The sequence below is a fragment of the Mchenga conophoros genome, linkage group LG15 (genome assembly GCF_057382185.1).
Source record: "Mchenga conophoros isolate Kocher_MC1m ecotype Shallow Benthic linkage group LG15, M_conophoros_male_GT1.1, whole genome shotgun sequence".
Lineage (NCBI taxonomy): Eukaryota > Metazoa > Chordata > Actinopteri > Cichliformes > Cichlidae > Mchenga > Mchenga conophoros.
The window spans coordinates 23012556-23037630 of NC_140540.1; the positions used below are offsets into that span (position 1 = coordinate 23012556).

At 40.7% G+C, this 25075-nt stretch overlaps 1 protein-coding gene across 2 annotated transcripts; it reads left to right on the forward strand.

The window, feature by feature from the left end:
* Positions 1-5531: 5531 nt before the first annotated feature.
* Positions 5532-12433, forward strand: LOC146558360 (uncharacterized). Of its 2 annotated transcripts, XM_085248150.1 has the most exons (4): positions 5532-8800; positions 8899-9181; positions 9314-9694; positions 12292-12409. In XM_085248150.1, exons 1-4 carry the CDS (start codon positions 8538-8540, stop codon positions 12334-12336), a joined length of 972 nt encoding a protein of 323 aa, XP_085104276.1. In that variant the 5' UTR covers positions 5532-8537; the 3' UTR covers positions 12337-12409. The 2 variants fall into 2 exon arrangements, with proteins under 2 accessions (XP_085104276.1, XP_085104274.1); XM_085248148.1 differs by having other exon boundaries at positions 9314-12433.
* Positions 12434-25075: the final 12642 nt, after the last annotated feature.

Below are 25075 nucleotides of genomic sequence, written 5' to 3' on the forward strand. Positions count from 1 at the left end.
GATATTGTTGCAGTGATTTCCTCCACAACATGTTTACGTAGACTCTGAGCCCTCATTTCAACATTTCTTGACACCGTTGTGGGGTGTGGTAGTATCTCACAGACATCGAATTTTCCTATTCTTGCTGCTGTGTCGACCAAATGTTGGGCCAGCTGTGTGAAGCCTTTTCCAGAGATGGTATCATACGGTCGAATGTCTTGGCAAACAAACTGAACACATTTGTCTCTGGTTTCTTTTTTAAACTTCTCTGGCACCAGCAAAGATTTAGTAAATGCCAGTTTTGTTTGCCCCTTTGTGATGGGACATGAGTGCCGCCTTAAACCTGAGGTTCCAGTCTTGTGACTGCAAAAGGGTAAAACTTTGAGGCATTTATCGCATTGTACAAAGGGTAATTTTTTTCCATTTGCGTCTATGACGCATGAAAAAGACTCCCATACATCAGACTTGCCTGATGTGGGTTTCCTTAAAGTAAACTGACCGTTGTCTAATCCCAGCTGAACGTCCTTCAAGGAAATTGCATCTTCAGTTTGCTCTGCCATGTTGGTAAAGCGCGCTCTGATGCAGGTGATGCGCGCACAGAGTCACAGACTGTGCAAGTAAAATGCACGTGCAAAAAGCACTGATCCATGCGCTCAGTGCGTGTAACAGGCGTGAGCACTGGCTGTACCAGTGCTCAATTAGAATGAGGAAATCACAGATATGCTGTTCCGAAAAAATGTCGGGCACGCTATATTTTCAGACCGCCCGCTCCCGTTCAAATTACACCAGAGTTACCGACCGCTACCGCATTTTATTTGGAAATTTATTCCCGCGCCGCAAGAAATCTGGTCGGGTCCCGCGGCTCCCGCGGGACAGCCGCGGGAATGCAGACCTCTACTCCGCACACACAGCTTACCTGTATTATAGTGCTTAGCCTGATTGCAAAGTGAACGAATTATCTAAAAAAGTTTTCACATGTGAAAGTGTGCCAGACAGTTGGCAAATTAGTGTTAATGATAGCCATACATGTGTATACTTTTGCTAGGAGTGTGTTGGAAATTTGGTAATTGAGTGTTGTGCAGTGAATTGTGCCTACAGTTGTGCAAAGTGTGTGTTACAAAATTGCAAACTGAGTGCAAAGCAGTTTTTGTGCTTTTAGTTTTGCAAACTCAGTGAGTGGTTTTGCTATAAGTCTGAATAGTTTTAGAGATTGTGCTACAGGAATCACAGTTAGGGTTTAAGCATTCAGAAAAAACTGTAAAAGGTGCAAGAGTTTTAGAGCAAAGCCCATAGATGAGCGCAAGTCATTTTTAAAAGAGAACAGAATCTGTTTTAAATGCTGTGGCTCTACTCAACATCTAGCAAGGGACTGCAGGGCTCAAATAAAATGTATGGACTGTGGTAGCGACAGGCATTTAGCAGTGCTACATCCAGGTCCACCCCCTGCTCCAGCTGAGAGCTCTGGAGCTGATAAAGATGATGGGGGGGAGACACAGGATAGTTCAAATGCCTCAGTTGTTTCCAAATGCACAGAAGTCTGTGGTGATGAAGATAGCCCACATTCATGCTCAAAAATAAGTCCTGTGTTAGTCTATCCAGAAGGTGAAAAAGAACAGGCTAGAAAGATGTATGCAGTGCTTGATGAACAAAGTAACAAGTCACTAGCTAAGTCTCAGTTTTTTGAGCTCTTTAATATTAAGACACGCTCAGAGACTTACAAGCTCAGAACATGCTCAGGACTGTCAGATAATGTCGGCAGAACGGCAATAAACTTCATGATTGAGTCAATGGATGGTAAAGTAAAGCTCCCACTCCCAAACCTGATTGAATGGGACATGATTCCAGACGACAGAAGAGAGATTCCCTCTCCACAAGTGGCCATGAAGTTCCCACACTTACAGAAGATAGCTGAAAAAGTACCTCCTGTAGAAGAACAAGTACCTATTCTGTCGCTTTTGGGAAGAGACATTATACAGGTACACAAAGTCAGAGAGACAATCAGTGGGCCACACAATACACCTTATGCGCAGCGTTTGGATTTAGGCTGGGTTATAGTTGGGGAAGCCTGCATGGGAAAGACGCATAAGCCCCCTAGTGTGAGTGTTCTCAAAACACATATTCTTCAGAATGGCCGTGCTTCTTACCTCTGCCCATGTCCTAACACGTTTCAAATCAAAGACCAGTTAAACACCACACCTGACCCCAAAAAGGACAGGGGAAACACAAACACCAATCAACTGGGAGAAATTGTTTTTGACAGGACAAAAGATGATGACAAACCAGCACCGTCAGTAGAGGACAAAGACTTCATTGACATCATGGAGAAGGAGGTGTATCAAAATGAATGTAACAGCTGGGTGGCGCCTTTGCCATTCCGCTCTCCAAGACCAGAGCTTCCGAGTAACAGAGAGCAAGCATTCAAGCGCCTCCAATCTCTCAGAAAGACACTGGACCGGAACCCATGAAAAGACAATATATCGAATTCATTCAAAACATGCTGGACAATGATCATGCAGAAGTCGCTCCACATTTGGACTCAAACAAAGAACACTGGTACTTGCCATCCTTCGGTGTGTACCACCCACAAAACCCTAATCAGCTGAGAGTAGTCTTTGACTCAAGTGCAGAATTTGAAGGACAGTCCCTTAACAAAGTCTTATTAAGTGGACCCGACCTGAATAACACACTACTGGGTGTCCTTATGGGTTTTAGGAAAGAGCCTGTAGCATTTCCAGCTGATGTGCAACAAATGTTTTATTGTTTTGAAGTGAGAGAGGATCATAGGGATTATCTGAGATTCCTTTGGTATGAAGATAATGATCCCGACCAAGGTATTTGTGACTATAGAATGAGGGTTCATGTTTTTGGGAATAGCCCTTCCCCAGCTGTGGCTATTTATTGTATGAGGCATGCTGCAGTCAAGGGAGAAGAAGAGCACGGACATGATGCAAAGCAGTTTGTAATGAGACATTTTTATGTTGATGATGGTCTCACATCCACAGCAACAGTGGAAGAAGCTGTTGAGACTCTCACAAGCGCTCAAAAGATGCTGGCACAGTCAAACTTAAGGCTACATAAAATAGCCTCTAATGACCACAAAGTAGTGGAAGCGTTTCCTGCTGCTGAGAGAGCCAAGGATCTAAAAGACTTGGATTTAAAGTCGGATGACATACCCCTGCAAAGGAGCTTGGGGGTACTGTGGAATCTTAAAAATGACTGTTTTAACTTTCACGTCACCACTGAACAAAAGCCGTTCACCAGGAGAGGTGTCTTGGCCACTGTTAACAGTCTGTATGACCCGCTGGGTTTCGTGTCACCCATCACAATGCAGGGAAAAGCTCTTCTCCGTGAATTGACCTCGGAGCAAAAGGACTGGGATGAATCACTTCCTGCAGAAAGAGAAGATGAATGGAGCAAATGGAGAAGCTCATTGAAGGATCTTGAGTGGCTACAGATACCGAGGTGCTACCTCCCATTCTCCCAGGCCATTGCTGTGAAAAAAGAACTGTGCATATTTTCAGATGCCTCCAATATGGCTATAGGAGCAGTGGCATATCTGAGAGCTCTTGATGGTGAAGGTCAGTGGCACTCAGGTTTCATCATGGGCAAGTCCAAAGTAGCCCCAAGACCCGCCCACACTGTTCCTAGATTGGAGTTATGTGCAGCAGTGTTAGCTGTAGAGATGTACGAACTCATTAGAGATGAGATTGACATTGAAGTAGACACTGTCAGATTTTTCACAGACAGTAAAATCGTTCTTGGTTACATACACAACAACACAAAGAGGTTCTACACTTGGCTAACCGAGTGATTAGAACCAGGAAGACTACACATCCAGCACAGTGGTTTTACATAGCCACTAGTGACAATCCAGCAGACACAGCCACTAGACCGATTGCAGCTTCTGCATTGGCTTCTACGAACTGGTTTAGTGGTCCTTCCTTTTTGACACAACACGACATAGAGAAGTCTCACTGTGATGGTTTCACACTGATCGATCCTGACACAGATGCAGAGATCAGACCTGATATAACAAGTTTTGTTACCAAAGCCTCAGTAACACAGCTAGAGCCATGCCGTTTTGAAAGATTCTCTCTCTCTGGATGAGATTGTGTCGCACTATTGCATCACTAAAGCGTGTGGCAGCATCATTCAAGAAAACAAACACAGAAGGTAAAGGCTGGAAGTGTTTCAGTGAAACTAACACCGCAGATGAAGTGTCTAAAGCAGCAAAGTTCATCATTCACACAGTACAAAGTGAAACGTTCAAAGAAGAGTACAGATGCATAAAAGAAAATCAGCCACTTCCAAAACAAAGCTGTCTTCAAAGGTTAAATCCAGTTATTGATGAAGATGGGCTCCTCAGACTAGGGGGTCGATTGGCACCTGACAAAAGATGAGAAACATCCACTCATTATCCCAAATGCTCATCATATAGCCATCCTTCTTATTAGATACTATCATGAGAAGGTAGCACATCAGGGGCGTCACCTAACAGAAGGAGCGCTCAGAGGTGCTGGATTTTGGATTATTGGCAGTAAACAGCTCGTCTCTTCTGTTATTTACAAGTGTGTCGAAAGCTTTGATGACGACTTCAGACCCAAAAGATGGCAGATTTACCCGTGGACAGGCTGACACCAATGCCACCGTTCACTAGTGTAGGACTGGATGTCTTTGGACCCTGGACGGTCACCACATGTCGCACCAGAGGAGGGAGTGCAGACAGTAAACGCTGGGCTGTGCTTTTCACCTGCATGTCCACGAGAGCTGTGCACATTGAGCTCATTGAAACAATGTCAACATCCAGCTTCATCAATGCGCTAAGGAGATTTTTCTGCATCCGTGGACCTGCTCAAATACTCACATCTTATAGAGGTACAAATTTTGTTGGAGCATGCAATGAGTTGCAAATTGATCACAAGGACACAGAACTAAACTCATACCTGCAAGAGAAAGGATGCACATGGCTGTTTAATCCCCCACACTCGTCACACATGGGTGGATCATGGGAGAGACTTATTGGAGTTGCAAGGCGCATCCTAGATGGTATTCTGTTGAAAGCCGTACATGTCCAACTATCGCATGAAATGTTAAGTACATTCATGGCAGAAGTAATGGCAATAATGAATGCAAGACCACTTGTACCAGTCTCAACAGATCCAGACAAACCAAACCTTCTCACTCCAGCAATGCTCCTACACAAAAGGTCAATGCATTATCTGCACCAACAGGAAGCTTTGGACCGCCAGACCTCTACTCAAAGCAATGGAAGCAAGTACAGTGTTTGGCAGACTGCTTTTGGAAACAGTGGAAAAGTGAATATCTTTCAACACTACAGCAAAGGAGAAAATGGACTGATGATAAAACAAACATAAAAGTTGGTGATGTTGTGTTATTGAAAGATGCTCTCGCACACAGAAATGACTGGTCCATGGGAAAAGTTGTAAGAACATTTGAGAGCAAGGACAATAAGGTTCGAAAAGCAGAAGTAAAGACTGTGAAGGATGGAAATGAATAAGTGTTTTTGAGACCCATCGCTGATATGGTTTTGCTTTTATCAAGTGATATATATAAGTGTTTGAAATAGCCCTAAACTGTTCAAAATGTTTATTAGAAAAGTTTGTTGTAATGGCACAATTATATTGTACCAGGCGAGGAGTGTTCTGCCTTTTATAACTTAAATTGGATATTATAGTTGTAAACTGCCCTAGAGCTCCCTCTAGTGGCTGCTTTGTAATATGGGTTTGGTTACTTTGGGAAGGGAAAAAATGAGAACGTGAAGAAGAAATAAAAGATGGCGGAAAGTGATACCGTAATGTTCTAAGCTGATACGGACCTTAAAATGTTGTTTCCTTGGACAAGATATGTTTGTATGTATGAGTGTCGTGTTGTGGAAGTTTTCTATTTAAATAAAGCCTGCAGATGAGCGGTGAGCGGCAGCTAACATTTTTTAATCCAAACACACAAAGAACATACAACCAAGCTTGATGGAGAGCCTACATGACCACGGGGCAGGGTCAGCAGAGTCTCACTGAGCCTAGCATGGCTCTTAGTTAAATACCTTCTCCAGGAACAAAAGGCAGTACACAGCTGTTTCACACCTTAAGGTTCACACTCCCTTGCTACTTCCCAGAGTCCTCGAAGAGACAAAAGACTGGTCCTCTGGAGTTCCTGTTTCCCCCAACATCCTTACTACACCCCCTACCATTTGTCTTAAGTATGAGTGTCAGACATGTTAAAATCCAGTGGCACCAAGGCATTACAATAATGTGATTAATAGATAAGTGAAAGAAATTCCTATACAGTCGATAAAATAATTATTATCTTTTGTTTTGTGTAAAAATGGTACGATAATTTGTACATTTGAAAGTTTTATCTTGTTAGCTTGCAGTAAGAGTGTAACAAGCTAGTTTACAATGTTAGTTAGCTAATACAGTATTTTGTACTTTCAGTTTTACGATGGTCATAGAGAAGGCAATGGTCAGAGGCCATTCTTCAATAAGTCAGCGCAAAAAGGAAAATAAGTCTGGTTATTGGAGCATCATTATCTCGCTGTCTAGCTGGTGAAACTAAGAGACTCAGGGCGAGGACAGCATAATATCATTCACCACTTTAATAGCAGCAGTTATTGTGTTGTGTTGTTTTCTGAATCTTGACTAATGTTGGAAAAGAAAAAAAAAGGATTGTAAAAAAATATTGTAGTTGTTCACTACTAAACTAAGCTAATTTAGATATGGCGCTATAGTTATTACAGTTTTTTCTGATTGCTTAATAGGGCTGAACGATTATGGAAAATAATCTAATTGCGATTTTTTGCCCCAATATTGCGATTGCGATGCGATATGCGATAATTTTTTAAGGTCTTTGTCTTCTGTATTATTAAACAAAGACAAGCAATACATCATATAGTATGGCCAATACTATATTACATTAATTTTAAACTGTTCTTTCCTGGAAGACAGACCTCTGTTATGATGACATGAGGTGATGCATGAATTGATGACTGACATTTTTATTTAACTTCTTCAATCACAACAGTATATTTGAACATACACAATAGTTTATTTTTAGCTTACAAACATCTGAGCATAAAGTGCTGACAAGGAACCCTGGTGTAAACATTAAAATGAAAGTCAGTACAATGTGCAGATTGCAGAAATATACATAAAAAAAATCAGTGGCTTTACCACACTCAGTTTTTCGACATCTGTGAACTACTAGACAGTCATTAAATTAAAAAATAATATTAAATAAATAAAACTAATAAATAAAAAATACACACATCTTACTGATCTCTGCAGTCAGTAACATTACACATAAAGTGCAAACATAATAGCAATTGTATAAACACACACACAAACACGCCTTTAAAATTTAAAGGCGTGAAATTGGACGGTCTAGTTCTGATTAGCGTCACCGCTGTCTCGGTGGAGTTTAATAAACTCGGCCGTCTGCTTCTTGCTATCTAAAATATAACCAGACACTGGTGTAAATTCTCGACTGTCTCATACTTCTGTTTACAGTTTTTTCTGATTGCTTAAGCACATTTTTTGTAACTATTGGCTAATTTTGCAAAACTCTTCACACAAATAAGAAAACCTGTCACCCAATCATCAAAACATTGTAGTTCTCTTGCAAAAGCAAACACAGCTAGATTAACTCTTCACACCTTCGTAAAAATGGTGTTTCTGTATCAAACAGTACACACAAGCCATCATCTACTAAGCACACAATGCGCCAACTGCACACCGATGGTATGAATACAAAACACATCTGGCGTTTGCCTTCCCTGTGCACAAGGTAGGCTATGTCAGTTTGAGCTCATACTTCTGTCATAGATCCATAAGCATGGAGGGATCCAAACTTCAGTGCAGTGAACATGCTTCCTCTGCCCCCTCCTCGTCTTCCTCTTGCTCCTCCTTGTCCTTGTCGTCCTCTTCATCCTACTTCTTCACCTCCACGTCCTCTTCCTCGGCCTCCTCTACTTCTCACTCTTTCTGCTCCCACCATTGTACTCCGCACACACAGCTTACCTGTATTACAGTTTTTTTCAGTCGCTAACAAGCGTTTGTCCAAACAGTTGTCACATTTGCAAAACTCTAAACACAATTAGCACAGCATCGGTCTGTTGTGGCCATACCATTCACACATTTCATGTCGTGTTCACCCAATATGCAGTCAGTGAACACATTTCCACAATGCTTACATTTTCTTAACAGACAAGTTATACCTCCCAACAAAATTATGGACTGTTTTTGTAGTATCTACGAATGTTAACACACAACATCCCACAATAGCAAAAACAATATTCCAAACCTTAGATACAGTATAAAAGCCTCTGCTTCTGCAATGATATCAGTACAAAAACAATATCAATATGAAAAATATATCTCAGCTGATAATAAACAAACAACTGAATAATTGAGAGACAGCTTATTTATGTTGGGTAAATTGGGCCAACCACAGCTTCTTCCATTCTGGCTTAGACTCAGTGGGGTTTATAAGGCAAGACCTTGAGGAGTGATGTTTTTGGAAACAAAAAAAAGACAAACACTGTAATGTCTGGTCGAGGAAGAGTAAGAGCAAGGGGCCCAGGGAGAAGAGCAGTCCCAAGGAGAGGGCAAGGTAGAGGTGTAAGAATGCGTGGTGGTGGCATTCCAAGGGCTGCAAGAACAGTAGTCAGTGATGAAATTCGTGCCACTATCATTGACCATGTAATCAACCATGGTCTTTCACTAAGAGAGGCTGGTGAAAGAGTGCAGCCCAATTTGAGGCGGTCAACGGTTGCCTCCATTATACGCATCTTTCAACAAACCAACAGGTAAGTATTGCATTTTACATGGATTGTTTCTATTCTCACTTGACATGTCAATATGGTCATACAGTAATGCATATGTTGAATTTTTTGTCTTTCTAAAGAATGCAACGTCTTCCACCCTCTGGGGGAAGAGGAAAGCTCCTCAGTAATGATCAGGAGCTTGCCATTGTAGAAATGGTTACTGCAAATAATGCAATAAAACTGCGTGAAATTCAAACTAGAATTGTGGCAGACCATGAGATATTTGACAATATCGATAGAATCAGCCTCACAACCATTACGCGGACATTGTCCAAACACAGAGTGCGGATGAAGCAGCTCTACACTGTTCCCTTTGAGAGGAACAGTGAGAGGGTCAAGGAGCTACGACGACAATATGTCCAGGTATAGTGTATATTCAATCCAATGTCCAGTTCTATAAGCTTTGCACTTTGCAAGTAGGTAACCTACACAATACTAGGTTACAGTACAGTATGGTATACAGTAATAACATGACTTACATAAACTTTGTTTCAGAGAGTTATGGAATTGGAGGCCAACCAGGCCCCTCATGAATTCATATACATCGATGAGGCAGGATTCAATCTGGCCAAAAGGCGTCGACGTGGACGAAATGTAATTGGAAAAAGGGCCACAGTTGATGTGCCAGGACAGAGAGGGGCAAACATTACCATGTGTGCAGCAATTGCAAATGCAGGATTACTCCTTCACAGATGTCAGGTTGGACCCTATAATACAGAGCGCTTGCTTGCCTTTCTCAATGATCTCCACCAGCGCCTGGTTCCAGAGCAGGGTCAGGAGGGTGAAAACATGAGGACCTTTGTAATTACCTGGGACAATGTGGCTTTCCATCACTTGCAAGCAATAACAACATGGTTTGAAGTCCACCCAAGACTGGTAAGTCTCTTCCTTCTTCCTTCCACCCTATTCACCTTTCCTCAACCCCATAGAGGAGTTCTTTTCTGCATGGAGGTGGAAGGTTTATGACCATCAGCCACATGACCAGATGTCCCTCCTTGAAGCCATGGATGCTGGCTCCAGGGACATCACAGTTGACGATTGCCAAGGGTGGATCCGACATACCAGGCGGTTTTATCCCAGGTGTATCGACTTGGATAACATCAGATGTGATGTTGATGAAAACATGTGGCCTAACCCTGAAGATCGCAGAGATTAGATGCAAATTTTTTGCCTTTTTTTAGCCCCCCCCCCTTTTTTTTATCTTGGCTTTTTGCTGTTGTTTTTTTGTTCAGAATGCTCTTGTGTGTTTCATGGATATTTTGTTCACTGTAAGCAATACTGTAAAACTTTCTCTGTCCTATCATACCGTGTTTCTACTGTACCTCCTGTAGTAAACAGTAGAGAAACAAAAACTTGTTTGCTTTTTACTGGAATGCTTTTGAATGTGAACATTACTGTACATGTGGACATACAGTTACCAACCAAGACATTTCTGGTGTCAAAATGGTGGATTGCATGTTTCGCATGCAAATACCTGTAAAACTGAAACATAAAAGTCTATGCAGTTTTTGTAATGTCAATAATAGCCAGTATTTTGAAACCTGGTGTACTTTGATTGACTGCATGTACCTTGTGGAGTGAAAACAAGTGTTATTCTTTGACAGACTAATTTCATTTTGAGTCAGATTTATAGTGTTTTTGTACAGTTAGTGTGTGCAGAGAAAAATGTGTTCTATTTTGAAATGAAGAGTTAGTATATATTTAACAAAATGTATTTTTGAGAAGGAAATTATCCATTTGGCCAATTGTGTTTTTGTAGGTGTGAGTCTGTGTTAAGAGTTTAGAAAAAGTATCTGAAGTATGGGTAGGCGCTTGTTAGCGATTGAAAAAAACTGTATAGTGCTTAGCCTGATTGCAAAGTGAACGAATTATCTAAGAAAGTTTTCACATGTGAAAGTGTGCCAGACAGTTGGCAAATTAGTGTTAATGATAGCCATACATGTGTATACTTTTGCTAGGAGTGTGTTGGAAATTTGGAAATTGAGTGTTGTGCAGTGAATTGTGCCTACAGTCTTGCAAAGTGTGTGTTACAAAATTGCAAACTGAGTGCAAAGCAGTTTTTGTGCTTTTAGTTTTGCACACTCAGTGAGTGGTTTTGCTATAAGTCTGACTAGTTTTAGAAATTGTGCTACAGGATTCACAGTTAGTGTTTAGGCATTCGGTAAAAACTGTAATAAGTTTTCTGTTTGACGTTTAGTCAGCTGTGTGAAAACCAAGGAGGAACCCACCCGGGGGATTAATAAAGTTTTATTTTATCTAATCTAATAACTTTAATCTCAGCCAAACCGATTTACTCACGAACAAACAAAACACTGAAAAAAGCCCAACAATAACATTTTTAGGTTGTCTAAGTGACTTATATATTACGTTTAACCCGAGCAGCGAAACTCCGCAGTGATCTGAAAATGATGTGCCGGGAGTTGTGCCGTTCTCGGCCGCATCAGTAACCCTCAAGCTCCCGGCTAGCTGTCGAGCTGGTGGGTAGCAGACACCTCTGAAAACGTCGAAGCACTTTTGCAAATATGGGATATCTTGATAAACCGAGCAGATATTTGATGTTTACACAACTACTTTCTCGCCTGAAAATATGTTAAAAGTTTATTTTGTGACCCTGAAAGATTAGTATGAGTAATTTTAAAACTTAGTAGCGGCCGCCATTGCTGGAAACTGGAGTTTGGCTGGGCCGCGCTATGAATTCTGGGATATGGTAGTAATTTGGACAGCCTTCGGCGCGTCGCTGTGACGTAATCGGTCTACAAATGCGGCCTCAGGAGGATGCAGCCCATGAATTTGGACATGTCCAGAGTATAATCGCAGCCTTTGCGGTTAGAAAATTGCACTTGATCATGTCGCGATATTATCGCAAATGCGATATATCGTTCAGCCCTATTGCTTAAGCACATTTTTTGTAACTATTGGCTAATTTTGCAAAACTCTTCACACAAATAAGAAAACCTGTCACCCAATAATCAAAACATTGTAGTTCTCTTGCAAAAGCAAACACACCTAGATTAACTCTTCACACCTTCGTAAAAATGGTGTTTCCGTATCAAACAGTACACACAAGCCATCATCTACTAAGCACACAATGCGCCAACTGCACACTGATGGTATGAATACAAAACACATCTGGCTTTTGCTTTCTCTGTGCACAAGGTAGGCTATGTCAGTTTGAGCTACTTCTGTCATAGATCCATAAGCATAGAGGAATCCAAACTTCAAGTACTGGTGTTTATTCACACACATCAAAACAAACACAAGTGTTTGTGAAAGAGGCGAAGATTTGACCAAACATCATATAACAGTTTTAGTTTGGGAATTTAAAAGGTTTCAGATTCATGCCGACCTCTGAAACAACAGATTAAAAGGGAAATCTCACCAGTGAATCCAGTGAAATTTGTTTGAAATGTGGGAAAAGTTCTGAGGACCTGTTACAGAGTTTTAGATTTCTTTTATCACCTGTTTTCTCTCAGTTGCAGCATCTCAGACGCAAAACTGGGATGGATACATCACATTAACGTGCACTCTCTTCAAATACTCTGACTCCCAATTGTGTGGCGAGAACAGCATCGTCTGGTTGAACGAAACAGGAACTGTGCTGCTCGGCAGTGGTGCGAGGGACATTGGACCGATGTGTGTTTCTCTTTTGACTGTGAAACCTCAGAGGGCCCACAACAAAACATACACCTGCCAGTATATCAAGAACAACAGTGTGAAGATAGAAGCTCACTACACACCTATAGGTATGATAAGAAGCTTAAATGAATTTCAAAATAATCTGAATTATGCACTTCAATAAATAAAGCTTTGGTTTTATTTGTAGAAGTAATTTACTGTAGTTTCCAAATGTTCAAACATTAATTTGACCAGATTTTAATAATAAAGTTACAAAAGCATGACATTTTTTTGTACTGTTTTTCATAGAGTACACAGATCAGTTTCCTGTGAGCTACATCATGTGGACTCTTCGCATTGGAGCAGTGATCCTAATGACTGCAATCACTGTTTTTGTCCTCAGAGACAGAGATGAGACGATTTAGATCCTGATAGAGCACTGATAAACAATCTGACATTTGAATCTAATTGCTGTGCTCTCTGCCTTTTCAGGATGCAAAAAGCCACTTGAAGACATAAGAGTGAATGAAAAAAAAAAACTCAAAAAATTTGAAATTTATATCACGTGTTCTTATTTCAAAGTAAGCTTTGGACACCAAACGACATCTTTGTGTCAATATGAGCACTTTACTATTTGTGTCAGAGTTAAATTAGAGATTGTTTGTCTCTAATGTAATAATCATACTTCTCAGCTAATCCCTGAACTAGGACTGAGTTGCACTCACCTGGTCAGAAAATGAAATGATGAAATGCTCTTTTGTATGAGAGCAGAGCCTGAGGGCCTGAGAGCCTGGGTTAGCAGATAAAGATAATAACCACGCTCAATCCCTGTTATTTCTGACTTGGATTTTTGGTTTTGCCCACCCATCTAAGACAAATAAACCTGACCTTGCTTCACTATATAAGAATTTCCATTTTAATAATCCCCCACATTTCTTCCCCATCTGTGGTAAATTATCCAGTCATTCACCCCGGTATTGTTACCTGCCTTTGGACTGTCACAATGATAAGGATATGGGCTTTTGTTCACTGCAGTTTCAGTTCTTCTTGCTGAATAAAATGTAGCAGCATTGCACATTGTGAGTACAAGAAAATAATTATTAGAATATAATGTGTTAAATTTGCTTAGATAAGAGGGTCCAGCAGTAGATGAGAGGAACAGGGAAGGATTTGTCTGTGTGTTTTAGTTTGGCTTAGCTGTAGGCCTGAGAGTGTGTAATTGTTGAGGGACAGGAATTTATGGACACTGGGGGTCTGCCTGTCATAAAAGGAGACAGGAAGCTACAGTTGGGGATTGCTGATGCTTGTACCTTTAATAAAAACTCATAATTGTTATAAACTTAGAAGTAGGTTTGCAGGAGACTCTCCACACGCTTATCTGTAACTGTAAGACAACAAGGGGCCAATGGCCCAGTGGATGCAGAGTGGGGGTCTCAGTGTTTGTAATCTGTTAACTCTGTTTTGTATGTTGTCTAAAGGAATTTGGTTTAGCTTGGGTGAGGAGATTACTTTTATGACCGGCAGGAAGTCACACACACAGTGCTTTGGCTGTTACGACACACCCACACCTACATGCACACTCACTCACGTGCACTCACATGGACACACGGGTATGTGCACACACAGGCACTCACGTGTTCGTGTATACACACACAGACACAAGTTTGCAGCACACCATGGGGGTTTTATGATAGGGTCGCTTCTACAAAGCTATGTTTCACAGACAAAGGAGGGAAGATTTGCAGAGGGACACTGGCCTTGCACATCTCCTCTTCTAGAAGTGCATGCTTAAATGAAGATGAATAAAGATTAATAAAGGTTTTTGTGAAAATGACTACTGAGTCCGGTGCCGTCTCTGGATGCCCGAGGAATAAAAGAACCGGGGTGAAACTGATTTCGTAACAACATCTACACAAAAGATACCAAATTAAGGAATTAAAATGTTATGACTAAATTTAGGATCTTGTGTTATTTAAATGGTAATTGGGCAATAGTAACTACATAACTTCCTCTGAAATTCTGCCTTTTAATTCATAAGAAATAGGAAATGGCATCACCTTTTCTGATGTAAAGCTTGTTTACAGAAATCCAGCGACAAATGTCTTCACCAACCTTTTATAGAAGACTGTAGGCGGCCCAATGAACATAAGCTTTAATGCAATACTGATTTCATCATTAGGTTCTTTTTCTTTTGTAATGTCTGAATAATTTCCATTTAGAAATACACAGAGACCCCAACAATTAAACACTTGGTGAAAATGAAAAAGAAAATCTCCCTTTTCCGGCTCTACAGGTTTATTTATGATTGCATTTAATTATTAGTTTATTATTAGTGGCTAAACCTATAGACTATAGTGTAACATCTTGTTTTCAAATGGGTCCACATATGCTGTCTATTAGTTTCTGCTAGGGCTGCCTTGCTTAACGTATAGGTGTTTCCCATTAAGTAGCTGTTGGTAGAATAAAAGCACTGAAAAGTACAGCGGTACTCAATAAAGCCAAGTTATGATTCTTAAGCTTTAATATTTGTCATCACTTGAACAAAGTAATTCATAATAATTCCCCTGGATCTTCTTGCTGTGAGGTAACATTGCTACCTTGATAAATCTTTACGTTATGGCTTTGAAATATCAAATTTACAATTAACATATAGTAGATATTAGCTAGTTAGGTAATATCTATATTAGATAGATATCAACATTAATCTGATTAATCTGCATTTAAAAATATGATGGATCATTTTGAGGATAAACTCCAAATTTTTGGAAAAAATTGTACTTAGAGAAAAAAAAAAGTGCTATACTCTAGAAATCTCCTAAGATTAAATGGCATTTGCCCACCTCTAATTCTTGTTTTTTGACATTGATTTATTTTCTGAATTAGTTTACAACACCTTACCATGCTTCCAGGATTCTCCTCATAACTATCCATCCATCCATCTGCTTCCACTTCTCCTTTTCAGGGTCGCAGGGGGTGCTGGAGCCTATCCCAGCTGTCATAGGGCGAGAGGCAGGGTACACCCTGGACAGGTCGCCGGTCTGTCGCAGGGCTAACACACAGGGACAGACAACCATTCGCACTCACATTCACTCGCACATTCACACCTAGTGGCAATTTGGATTATCCAATTAACCTATCCCCACAAGCTGCATGTCTTTGGACGGTGGGAGGAAGCCGGAGTACCCGGAGAGAACCCACGCAAACACGGGGAGAACATGCAAACTCCACACAGAAAGACCCCGGCCTGATGGTGGAATTGAACTCAGGACCTTCTTGCTGTGTGGCAGCAGTGCTAACCACCGTGCCACCGTGCTGCCCTATGTGGCAGATTATTGAACTGCAATAATCAGATCATACTTGTTAAAGTACAGCCAAATTAAGATTAAAGTTAAATTAACCTATTAAGATCCACCAGGAGACAGTGACCCATTGACCTGTCAGAAAGACAAATGAGGGTTATGGTTATGTTCACATTGATCCTTTCATATTGAATTTTCACCTTTATAGATTCCCCAAAGTTTTTTTTAACAGAAAAAGGGTAAAGAGAAAATGCACAAACTGATAATTGTTAGAAATGCAACATATTGTAGTTTCTGAAAGTATTTTTGTTGACCTAAAATGGAATTTATGATGTCAAAGTTCTCACCCAAGAGCGGAGTTCTGTGTATTGATATTTATGCAATCTAAACCACTGTGTTTCTAATCAGAACGAGCCAGAGGAGAATATCATCTACGCCACAATTGACCACTCCAATCAAAAAACTCTGAAGTAAAAGGTAAGTTTGTCAGTTTTTTCCTACAATAATTATGATCTTATCTTAAATTTTCTTTGCAGCGCTATATAATAGGATGTATTACAAAGCATATATTTATCTTCAACTCCTCTGATTTCAATCAGTGAGTTGTTTAAAAACTGAATAAAAAAACTGAACTCAACATCAAAATCTTTGTAACGATCTGACTTATGTAAATGTTGTGTGAAGCAGGTCAAAAACGAGGAGGCGGTGACTTATTCTGCTGCGAAGACGAAGGCAGAAACTGACCCCAGGAGCATCTACAGTAACATCTGCTAAGCTTACCAAAATTAAATCAGAGGGAATAAAACCTCTCATAATGTCAGTGCTATCTACCCATGCTGGTTCGGGTTTTAGCACCACCACAGGCAAGGTTATTATCGTTAACGAAAACTAACGAAATAACGAAAACTAGAAGTGAAAAAACATTTTCGTTAACGGAAATAAAAATAAAAACAAAAAAAGGAAAACTAACTAAAACTGTAATATGTGTTCACAAAACTAACTAAAATTAACTGAATTTATAGCAAAAATGTGTTTAGTTTTCGTAGATGTGTGTGTGTCATAGTCAAGGGTGAAAATGAAGTTTAGTTTCCAGATTTTTTTCTTGCTATGTCTCATTATGCCAGCAGGTGGCAGTATGTTAGTCGAGTCGTCTGTGTTGCTGCTCCGTCCACGCGCAGAATCATGTCAGGAAAAGTCGGGAGAAAGCGCCAGAGTCCAATTTGGGATTACTTTGAATATGACTGTGTTTTGGATAAAGCAAGTGTCTTGTAGTGGAAAGAGACAAATTATGAGGGACATTTCTAAAGGGGAAAAAAATCCCACAAACCTTAAAGTGCACTTGAAAAGCTCACACAAGAAGGCTAACCTAGCTTACCTTGAGAAGGTAAGGGAGCGCACTCAAACCTCATCCCCAGAAAACAGAAGCTAACCCCAGGCAAGGCAGCGTGATGCATCCCGAGACAACAGGACGGGGATATCTACATAACTGTGTGAGTCAATTGCCTTCAAAAGGTTTATCAATTCACTTGAACCAAAATTACGAACACCCGGTGCTGCAAGAGTTAATAGTCTCATTGGGGCCAAGATATAAATTTTATATTTGCCTGGTATCAATGGTTGTTCATCTGCCTTTATTTATTTATTTAAAGAACCCATAGGTGGGAATGTGAGTTGTCTGTCTCTGCGTGTTAGCCCTGCGACAGACAGGCGACCTGTCCAGAGTGCAGGGTATGGTAGCTGGAATAGCAACATACCCAAGGATAAGCAGAAGAGAATGACTGATATGATGAAACTGGGATTTTGTTGCACTTAATTATTGCAAACACAACTAAAACTATAACTGAAACTAATCAAAACTAAACTGAAACTAAGGATTTTCAAAAAAATAAAAACTAAACTAAACTAGCAAACAATTGGTAAAAACTAATTAAAACTGATATAAAATTGAAAATCTGAAGTCAAAACTAAATAAAAATAAAAACTAATGAACATTGCAAAACTATTAAAACCCTGACCACAGGCACCAACCACTTTGCAGCCACAGCTGAGTGCAGCAGCTTCAGCAATGGAGGTACTACCTTTTTATCCCAGTAGAGCACTTTGCTCTCAGACTGTAGGTTTACTTGCTGTTCCTAGAGTTTTTAAAAGACCCCTGCCATTTTAGGATTCAGGAGACAGACCATCTCTACATTTTAGATCAGGCTTAAAACCAATTATTTCTGTCCCAGGTATCAGAAAAAACAACCACAAAAAACCATAGCTGGACTGGCCATCGGGCATACCGGGCATTTGCCCGGTGGGCCGCTGGCGATTTTTTGTTTTTATGGGCCGATCGATTATTTTTTGGAAGGGTATAAATAATGAAAGGTGTTGGATTGGCCAATTAGTCATGATCGACTCTGGGCTGGACCAATTACAGCCGAGGAGGTCGGATGCACCCTCGCCCTTGTTTAGCAATCTTATAGACGAACTAAAGAAAATGGAGAACAAAAAAAGGAAAGGAGGTGCAGAAAAAATTAGGGCCAAAAAGAAACAAGCCCTTCAGGCAGACGCTGCCAAATGTGTAAAAATAACTGAATTGTTTGGTGGTAGCTATGGCATAGCTTCCACAGATTTAGCAACATCACCAAGAGGCCAGCAGGTGGATAAGGGAAAGGGGAGGCAAGAGGAGGAGAGACCCGAGGCGTCCACCGGTCATAGTGGCAGAGGAACTGAACTTCAGGTAAGAAGTTATGACCAGGGCCCTATTTCAGGAAGCCGGTTTAGAAAACTCAGAGTGAAAAACGATACTCAGGATTGAGTAACCCCGAACTGTCCAACTCGGAATATTCGGTTTCAGAAAGGCTGATAACAATTAGTTCAATCAACGCGGAGTTGCTTTAACCCCAAGTTAAGCGCGCGCACGAGGATACATAAAGCCCTGATTAGTGGAGCACAGATTAAGCGAGTCACCATGGAGACGGAGGGAAAGAAGGCGCGGTCAATTTTACAGCGCTGATGGCAGTATAGGGCTTTGGAGCGTGATGTCACGGGGGTGGGCTATAACATGCAAATTTTGCGGAAAAAAAGTAACACAGCCTCAGCTGCAAAAGAAAGGGAGCATGCATGGCAAAACATGGCCGACAGAGTCAATGCATGAGTGTTAATTTAAACATTGATCTAGGGATTTCCACCCATGTAACACGTTATTTTATTATATTTTATTTTATTTTTTTATTTCATACATTTTATTTTGTCATGTGATGTGAGCGCAGGTGCAACCCAACAGGCCCCAAACGTTCCTGGCAGCAAGTAAAAATGAAATATAAAAATATAGTCCAAACAGGTAAGGTGTAATTGTATTATGAGCCATAGTGCTTGGTCTGTTTGTCCTATATAAATCAATTGCAGTTAGAGGCTACATTAATTTCCCCTCTGTAAGCACTTATTGAAATTATCTGAGCACATTACAAGTACATATTTGCTTACTCTGTATGCTCAAATGTGACCCGTTATAGCCAACAGAAAAAAAGCGGAGGCCTGAAAAACAGGTGGGGGTCCTCCACCACCACCACTCACAGAGGCTGAGCAGTTGGCTTCCACATTTGTGATAATGTTGGCAGCATCACATATGATCTTCACAGTGCAGAGAACACAAATTAGCATCCATTACTATAATGAAATAATCTGTTACTTTGAAATGCTACAGGGAACTATGTACCTGCACATTAATGCTGTGGAAAGACTTCCTGTTCACATAGTCTCCTTCATTTACTGAAGGAGCAATGATTGGAATGTGAGTGCCATCTGTACAGCCAATCACGCCTGGGAACCGTGAGAATAAATGTAAAATTTAAGTAGTAGTTCAAGTATCACCACATCATGAATTAAGTTTCGTTCATCCTGATACCTGCAATTTTGTGGCATCCCTCTTTGATGAATCTTGTGGGTCTATGACCGGGGAACACCACAAACGAGTACAGGAGACGTTTCAGTGCAACTGTAACATTCCTGACTGCCCGACAGACTTGGAAACGTGCTCAGCGTCACCAATATTATACAGAAAGCTCCCGTTTGCAAAAAACCGAAGTGCAATACAAATAATATGTACAGAACTGAGAGAATGTCCGCGATGTGTCACATGAGCAATATTAGGCCTGAGGATGTTATTCAAATAAATTATAGATTGTGCTGAAAAACGGTAACGTTCACACAGGAAATCATCAGGAAATGATAAAATGTCCAAACGCGCTCTAATCACTCTCTCCCGGCGGAGAGCTCTGCGGAGAATTTGGGCTTCAACATCTACTGGCTCTTCAAGGAAGGGGCACGCCATGTCTGACACTTCCTACAGTCAGGTTTCCGACAAAGAGGCGGAGAAAGTTAGGGTTAGTTGAAGTAAACCTGCTAGGGGGCAGGTTAGCTTCACGGAGTGTGTTGTCATAGTAACTCGCTCAGAATTAATCTAAACTCGCTTTGTGAAACCGAAAACCCAGAGTTTTCGTTAACTCAGGGTATACTTACTCAGATTTTGCTCTAAACCGGCTTCCTGAAATAGGGCCCTGCTGTCTATCTGTGTCAGATATAAACCAGGTTTAGTTGTAGTTTGTTTTCATTGTGCTGACTTTTTACAGTCACTGGTACTGCCTAGCTAGCATGACGGAGTTTATATACTGCTGGGCGGGTGCTATGAAGTTACTGATAGTAAATTTTATTTTATGCTTAAGGTTAGTTTCTCAAACTCCTCAAAATCTTAACAAATTGTGCCAATCCTTACATGTTGCACCAGGCTGATCTATCATCAAAAGTGGAGAAGTCTGTGACAGAGGAGACAGAAGAGCAGCAGAGAGAGATGGAGCAAGAGAGAGAAATAAAAGAGCAGGAGAGAGAGATGGAGAGATGACTTTATGTCATCCATGAGGGATGCATTTGACCTATGTTTCACATATTATAGCCCAACAAGTTTCTTATAGCAATTTAAATATGAGCAATCACTTTTTGGCACAACACCGGCTATTGCAGTTACAGCTTCTTGCCATTTTTTGTGTTTCTTTTTATCGCTGTGTAACTGAGTTCAATTGAAAGCCTGCATGTGCTAGTACCTCTTGCCACAAGTTCCCAGAATCCTTTGCGGTTTTACCCCTGAATGACGTCACATTTTTGGTGGGCCGGTCTCTAGTCAAAATGCCCGGGCCGATTTTTTGTCCCAGTCCAGCCCTGCAAAAAACAACAACCCAACACAGAACTTCAGAAGCACAGTGCCGAAGCTCGGTTCATCTGGTCAAAGTCACGTGATCAGTGATATCCAAAGCTCAATTCAGTATGTCACTGCTTCAGTACCTGATTCAATGGTTTACGAGGAAGTGAATCATTGGCGGGATTTGTGATGTGTTTAGGTATGTCCATCCAGAGATAGCGAACCAGTGTGTGACTTAATGACATGGAGCCAGTGAGGACTTTCGGCCTGTTCATAAATAAACAACAAAAATAATAACCTTATATCTGTTATGTTTGTATCTGTACAAGAATGACAACACCACGGGACAGAAGTTTGATACCATCATGGGGAGGCTCGCGGTTCTCCAATGGGAGATTGAGAGACCAGTGTCGGAGTGTTAAGAACAGCTTTGAAATTCTCCTGAGCTGCTCGCATAAAAGAAAAATCAACAACATCAACATGCGGACACCACGGCGCCAGCTGCACGGGTCCAAGGCTGGAGCCGAACAAAAACTCCCTGATAACAGCTGTGTGATGACTATTCTTCCCATCCCATGCAAGGCCACATGGGTTGGCTAGTAGACTGTTTACTTAGCCTGATAGGGTGAAGGACACTGTCTCAGCTGAACTACGGACACGCACACACATACACTTACACTGATAAGCACTCACACATCCCCCCTCCCCTTCCAATGCCTTCGATGCTTGTTGCCTCCTGGGAACACGAGGCGGGTCTGGGCCCGTGCTGGTGAGTCGGCGCAGTGGCAGGATGGCTGCTGTGTTGCCTGGGATTACTCCTTATCCCCTACCCAACCCTGTTGCTGGTCATGTGCTCTATAATGTTGTACTGTGGACATTTATGTGCTTTCTGTGCAGAGGAGTTTTTTTGTTTCCTGTTCACATGCTGTCCTCCTGTAGCCCAGCATGAGTAGAGGTCTCTTTTTTTCCTCTTGTACTTTTCCCATTGTAGTGTACATTTCAGTGTTTTTTTCTGCAATGCAACCGTTCTCTGACTTGTATCCCCATGTGATGTCTGTGTTGTGTGTGTAAGGTCGGGGGGCGGGTTCATTTCACTGCAGGGCAACCTGCATGTGGCGAATAAATTTGAACTTGAACTTTTTATTTTACCCAGATTAAAAAAATAAATTAGAAATACATTATACATGTAAGTTATAGTATTTTATATATAAATGTATCTGTCCACTGGTTAATCACATAACTATGTGGGGGCAGAGACCTCACACCACAAACATACTCCCAACCTAGTATATGACTGTGTTGTGTATTATTATACATCATTGATTGATTTATTTTTAATTTATCATGTTTACAAATGTCAAGTAGTCACAGTACAAATGAGACCACATCATTTTACATGTTTAAACAAGGAAGGTTTATTAATTAATATTCAGATAGACATAACATTATTTTGTTTATATGTGATATTTTAAAAGAAGCTGTCAACTTAGATCTGTAGAGTGAACAATCATAATGAAAAAGTTGATTTTAATTTATAGACGCAAGCCGCACTTCATATTTCTGACCACCAGATGCTACTAAAGAAGACTGTGTTCAAAGGTTTAGAGTAATGAGCCCCTTTTGAATACACACTTCAATCCTTCAGAAAGCTTCATTTGCCCACCACTAGCTGCCCGTCCCTGAGACTGGTTCTGCTGGAGGATTGAGCATTCATCAAGACTGTTAAAGGGATGCTTTTCCCTTCCCACTGTCGCTAAGTGTTTGCTTATAGGGGGTCATCTGATTATTAAGGTTTCCTTTTGATATTGTAGGGTCTTTATCTTCAGGTGACTGTTGTGAATTGGCACTATATACATAAAACTGACATGAACTGTATTATACAGACACAGTGTGAGACCAGATCAGATGACAAGGATATTCTGCTGTTGTGGATCCTTGTACCAATGTCTAAACACAATGCACACACACACACACACACACACACACACACACACACACACACACACACACACACACACACACAAACATGTACAAAGCCTCTAGCAAATATTATATTTAGAGTTTAGCAACATTTTTTTTGCATTTAAATTTAATAAGTCTCACAAAATAATAATAGATCAGTTAGGACTGACATCATTGTTTTGATCACACCTGATGAATATCTTGTGATTTGTGACCACACTTGCCTGAGTGCTTCTCAGTTCTCAGAAAAACAGAAGCGGCATCATTTGTCACACCTCTAAAATAGTATCAGCATTGCCAAGTATCAAACATCCAAAAAATGGTAACTAAACAATGAAGTAAAATAATATGATTGACATAGACTCTTACAGCAGAAGCACAGTTTTGTAATGCTGTCTAATTATCAGAATCTGTGTGTTCATAGTCTGAGGCTGCAAATATAATTGCAATATGTCCACACAAAATATGCATGATTCCCATCTCCTAAAGTCAACTGTCGACACATTACGTAAGTGCATGTGGATGTACTATGTTTCAGAACATTTTAAATAAAAATGTTGTTTTTGTCTTTGGTTATGAATCAAATCTGAAAGAGATACTATGAGCTTACCTACCTTAAAATAAACAACACTATAGTCTCATGGGGAGGAGACATTAACCACAGGAAGTAGATACCACATTTCTGCTCATGACAGAGTGCAACAGAAACCTTTGAGAGATGCTAGACTGAGAACAGGAGATAAAAGAAGAAAAAGCTGATAATTTGGAGCAAAGATTTTTAATATCTTTCTATTTTAGATTTTTTTTTTTACTTAAAGGTAAGGAAACAAATATATAACATATATTTAAACAACAATCAAAAACTTGTATTTATATTACAGTTTACTTTGTAAAGTATTAATTACTGACAGAAAGTGTTGTGTTTGCTGTTTCCTCAACAGCAGCACCTGGAAGAAATTAAATTTATTGTCATAGTTGGAGGTGAAGTCACTTTACCTTGTGAAAATGGAAAAGATGTTCATGAAAGATGTCACAATAATACCTGGCTCTAATTGATTAGAGAAACAATAAAACAATAATGCTGCTGTAACACAGGAATTTAGCACCGGCTGCCAAAGATGCCACAGCTAAATAAAGCAGCGCGGGTGTTACAGAAAACCTTTCTCACGTTATAAAAGGACAAAGGTGAAGATGATGGTCATTATGACTACAGACAGTCATCAGACCATCAGGTCAGAGGTCAACATTTAATTTTATTTTATTTATACAGCGCCAAATCACAACAACAGTCGCCTCAAGGCGCTTTATATTGTAAGGTAGACCCTACAATAACACTTACAGAGAGAAACCCAACAATCATATCTTCACATAGTACTTCCATTGTGTTGGTAATACATACAACACTAAGTAACAATCTTAGTTTCTAAGTTTATAAGGCTGTTTGGCAATTTTCAACCAATAAATTATTAGTTGACCTTTGTAATGGGGAAAATTTTGGTTTATCCTCATATTTAGATATAAGCATGCAGATGGCAGCGCAGTGGCAAAAGCCCTCCTATCAGAGATCATCTCCAGATGGGGTATCCTGGAGAAAATCACAAGTGATGATGGCACCCATTTTGTAAATCAGGCACTGAAAGAAATCAGTGTGAGAGTGGGGTTTAGATTACAAACACATTGTGCATGGAGGGGCTGTAGAAATAGCGAAAGACTCCTTGAAAACCTCCAGCACACCTCAGTCCCTATGAAGAGTTGTATGGATGAGCTGCCAGAATGGGGGCTGAAACCCCAAAGTGGACAGGCGTGTCTACAGAGCTATGTAACAGTGAACTGATTGTGTATTGTCAAAATCTCCCCAAGACTCTCTCGCAGATACACCAGACAGCGAAGGCAGTCCCTCCTAGAATGGCAGAGGAACCCCTGCACCCTTTCAAGTCAGGTGACTGGTTGCTGGTGAAAGGCGTAAGAAGGAAACACTCGAAGGCAAAACGCTGGTTGGGCCCATTCCAATTCCTGCTGACCACACAGACAGCAGTGAAGGTCGCGGAAAGAGGCAAGTTGATCCACGTCAGCCATTGTAAGCTCTTCACAGGAGAATTGCCTGTGACACAGAAAGTACAACCAGACAAAACACATTGGGCAGAATAATCCTCGCACCTCATCCAGGTAGTAGGCTACCCTCTACCTGCAATGATGTGCCAAACC

Excerpts from the sequence above, each read along its gene's own strand:
- LOC146558360 (XM_085248148.1), top strand. The coding sequence starts at position 8,538 with ATGTCTGGTCGAGGAAGAGTAAGAGCAAGGGGCCCAGGGAGAAGAGCA. Across the intron at positions 8,801-8,898 it reads ATCTTTCAACAAACCAACAG|AATGCAACGTCTTCCACCCT; the intron begins GTAAGTATTGCA and ends GTCTTTCTAAAG. Across the intron at positions 9,182-9,313 it reads TACGACGACAATATGTCCAG|AGAGTTATGGAATTGGAGGC; the intron begins GTATAGTGTATA and ends ACTTTGTTTCAG.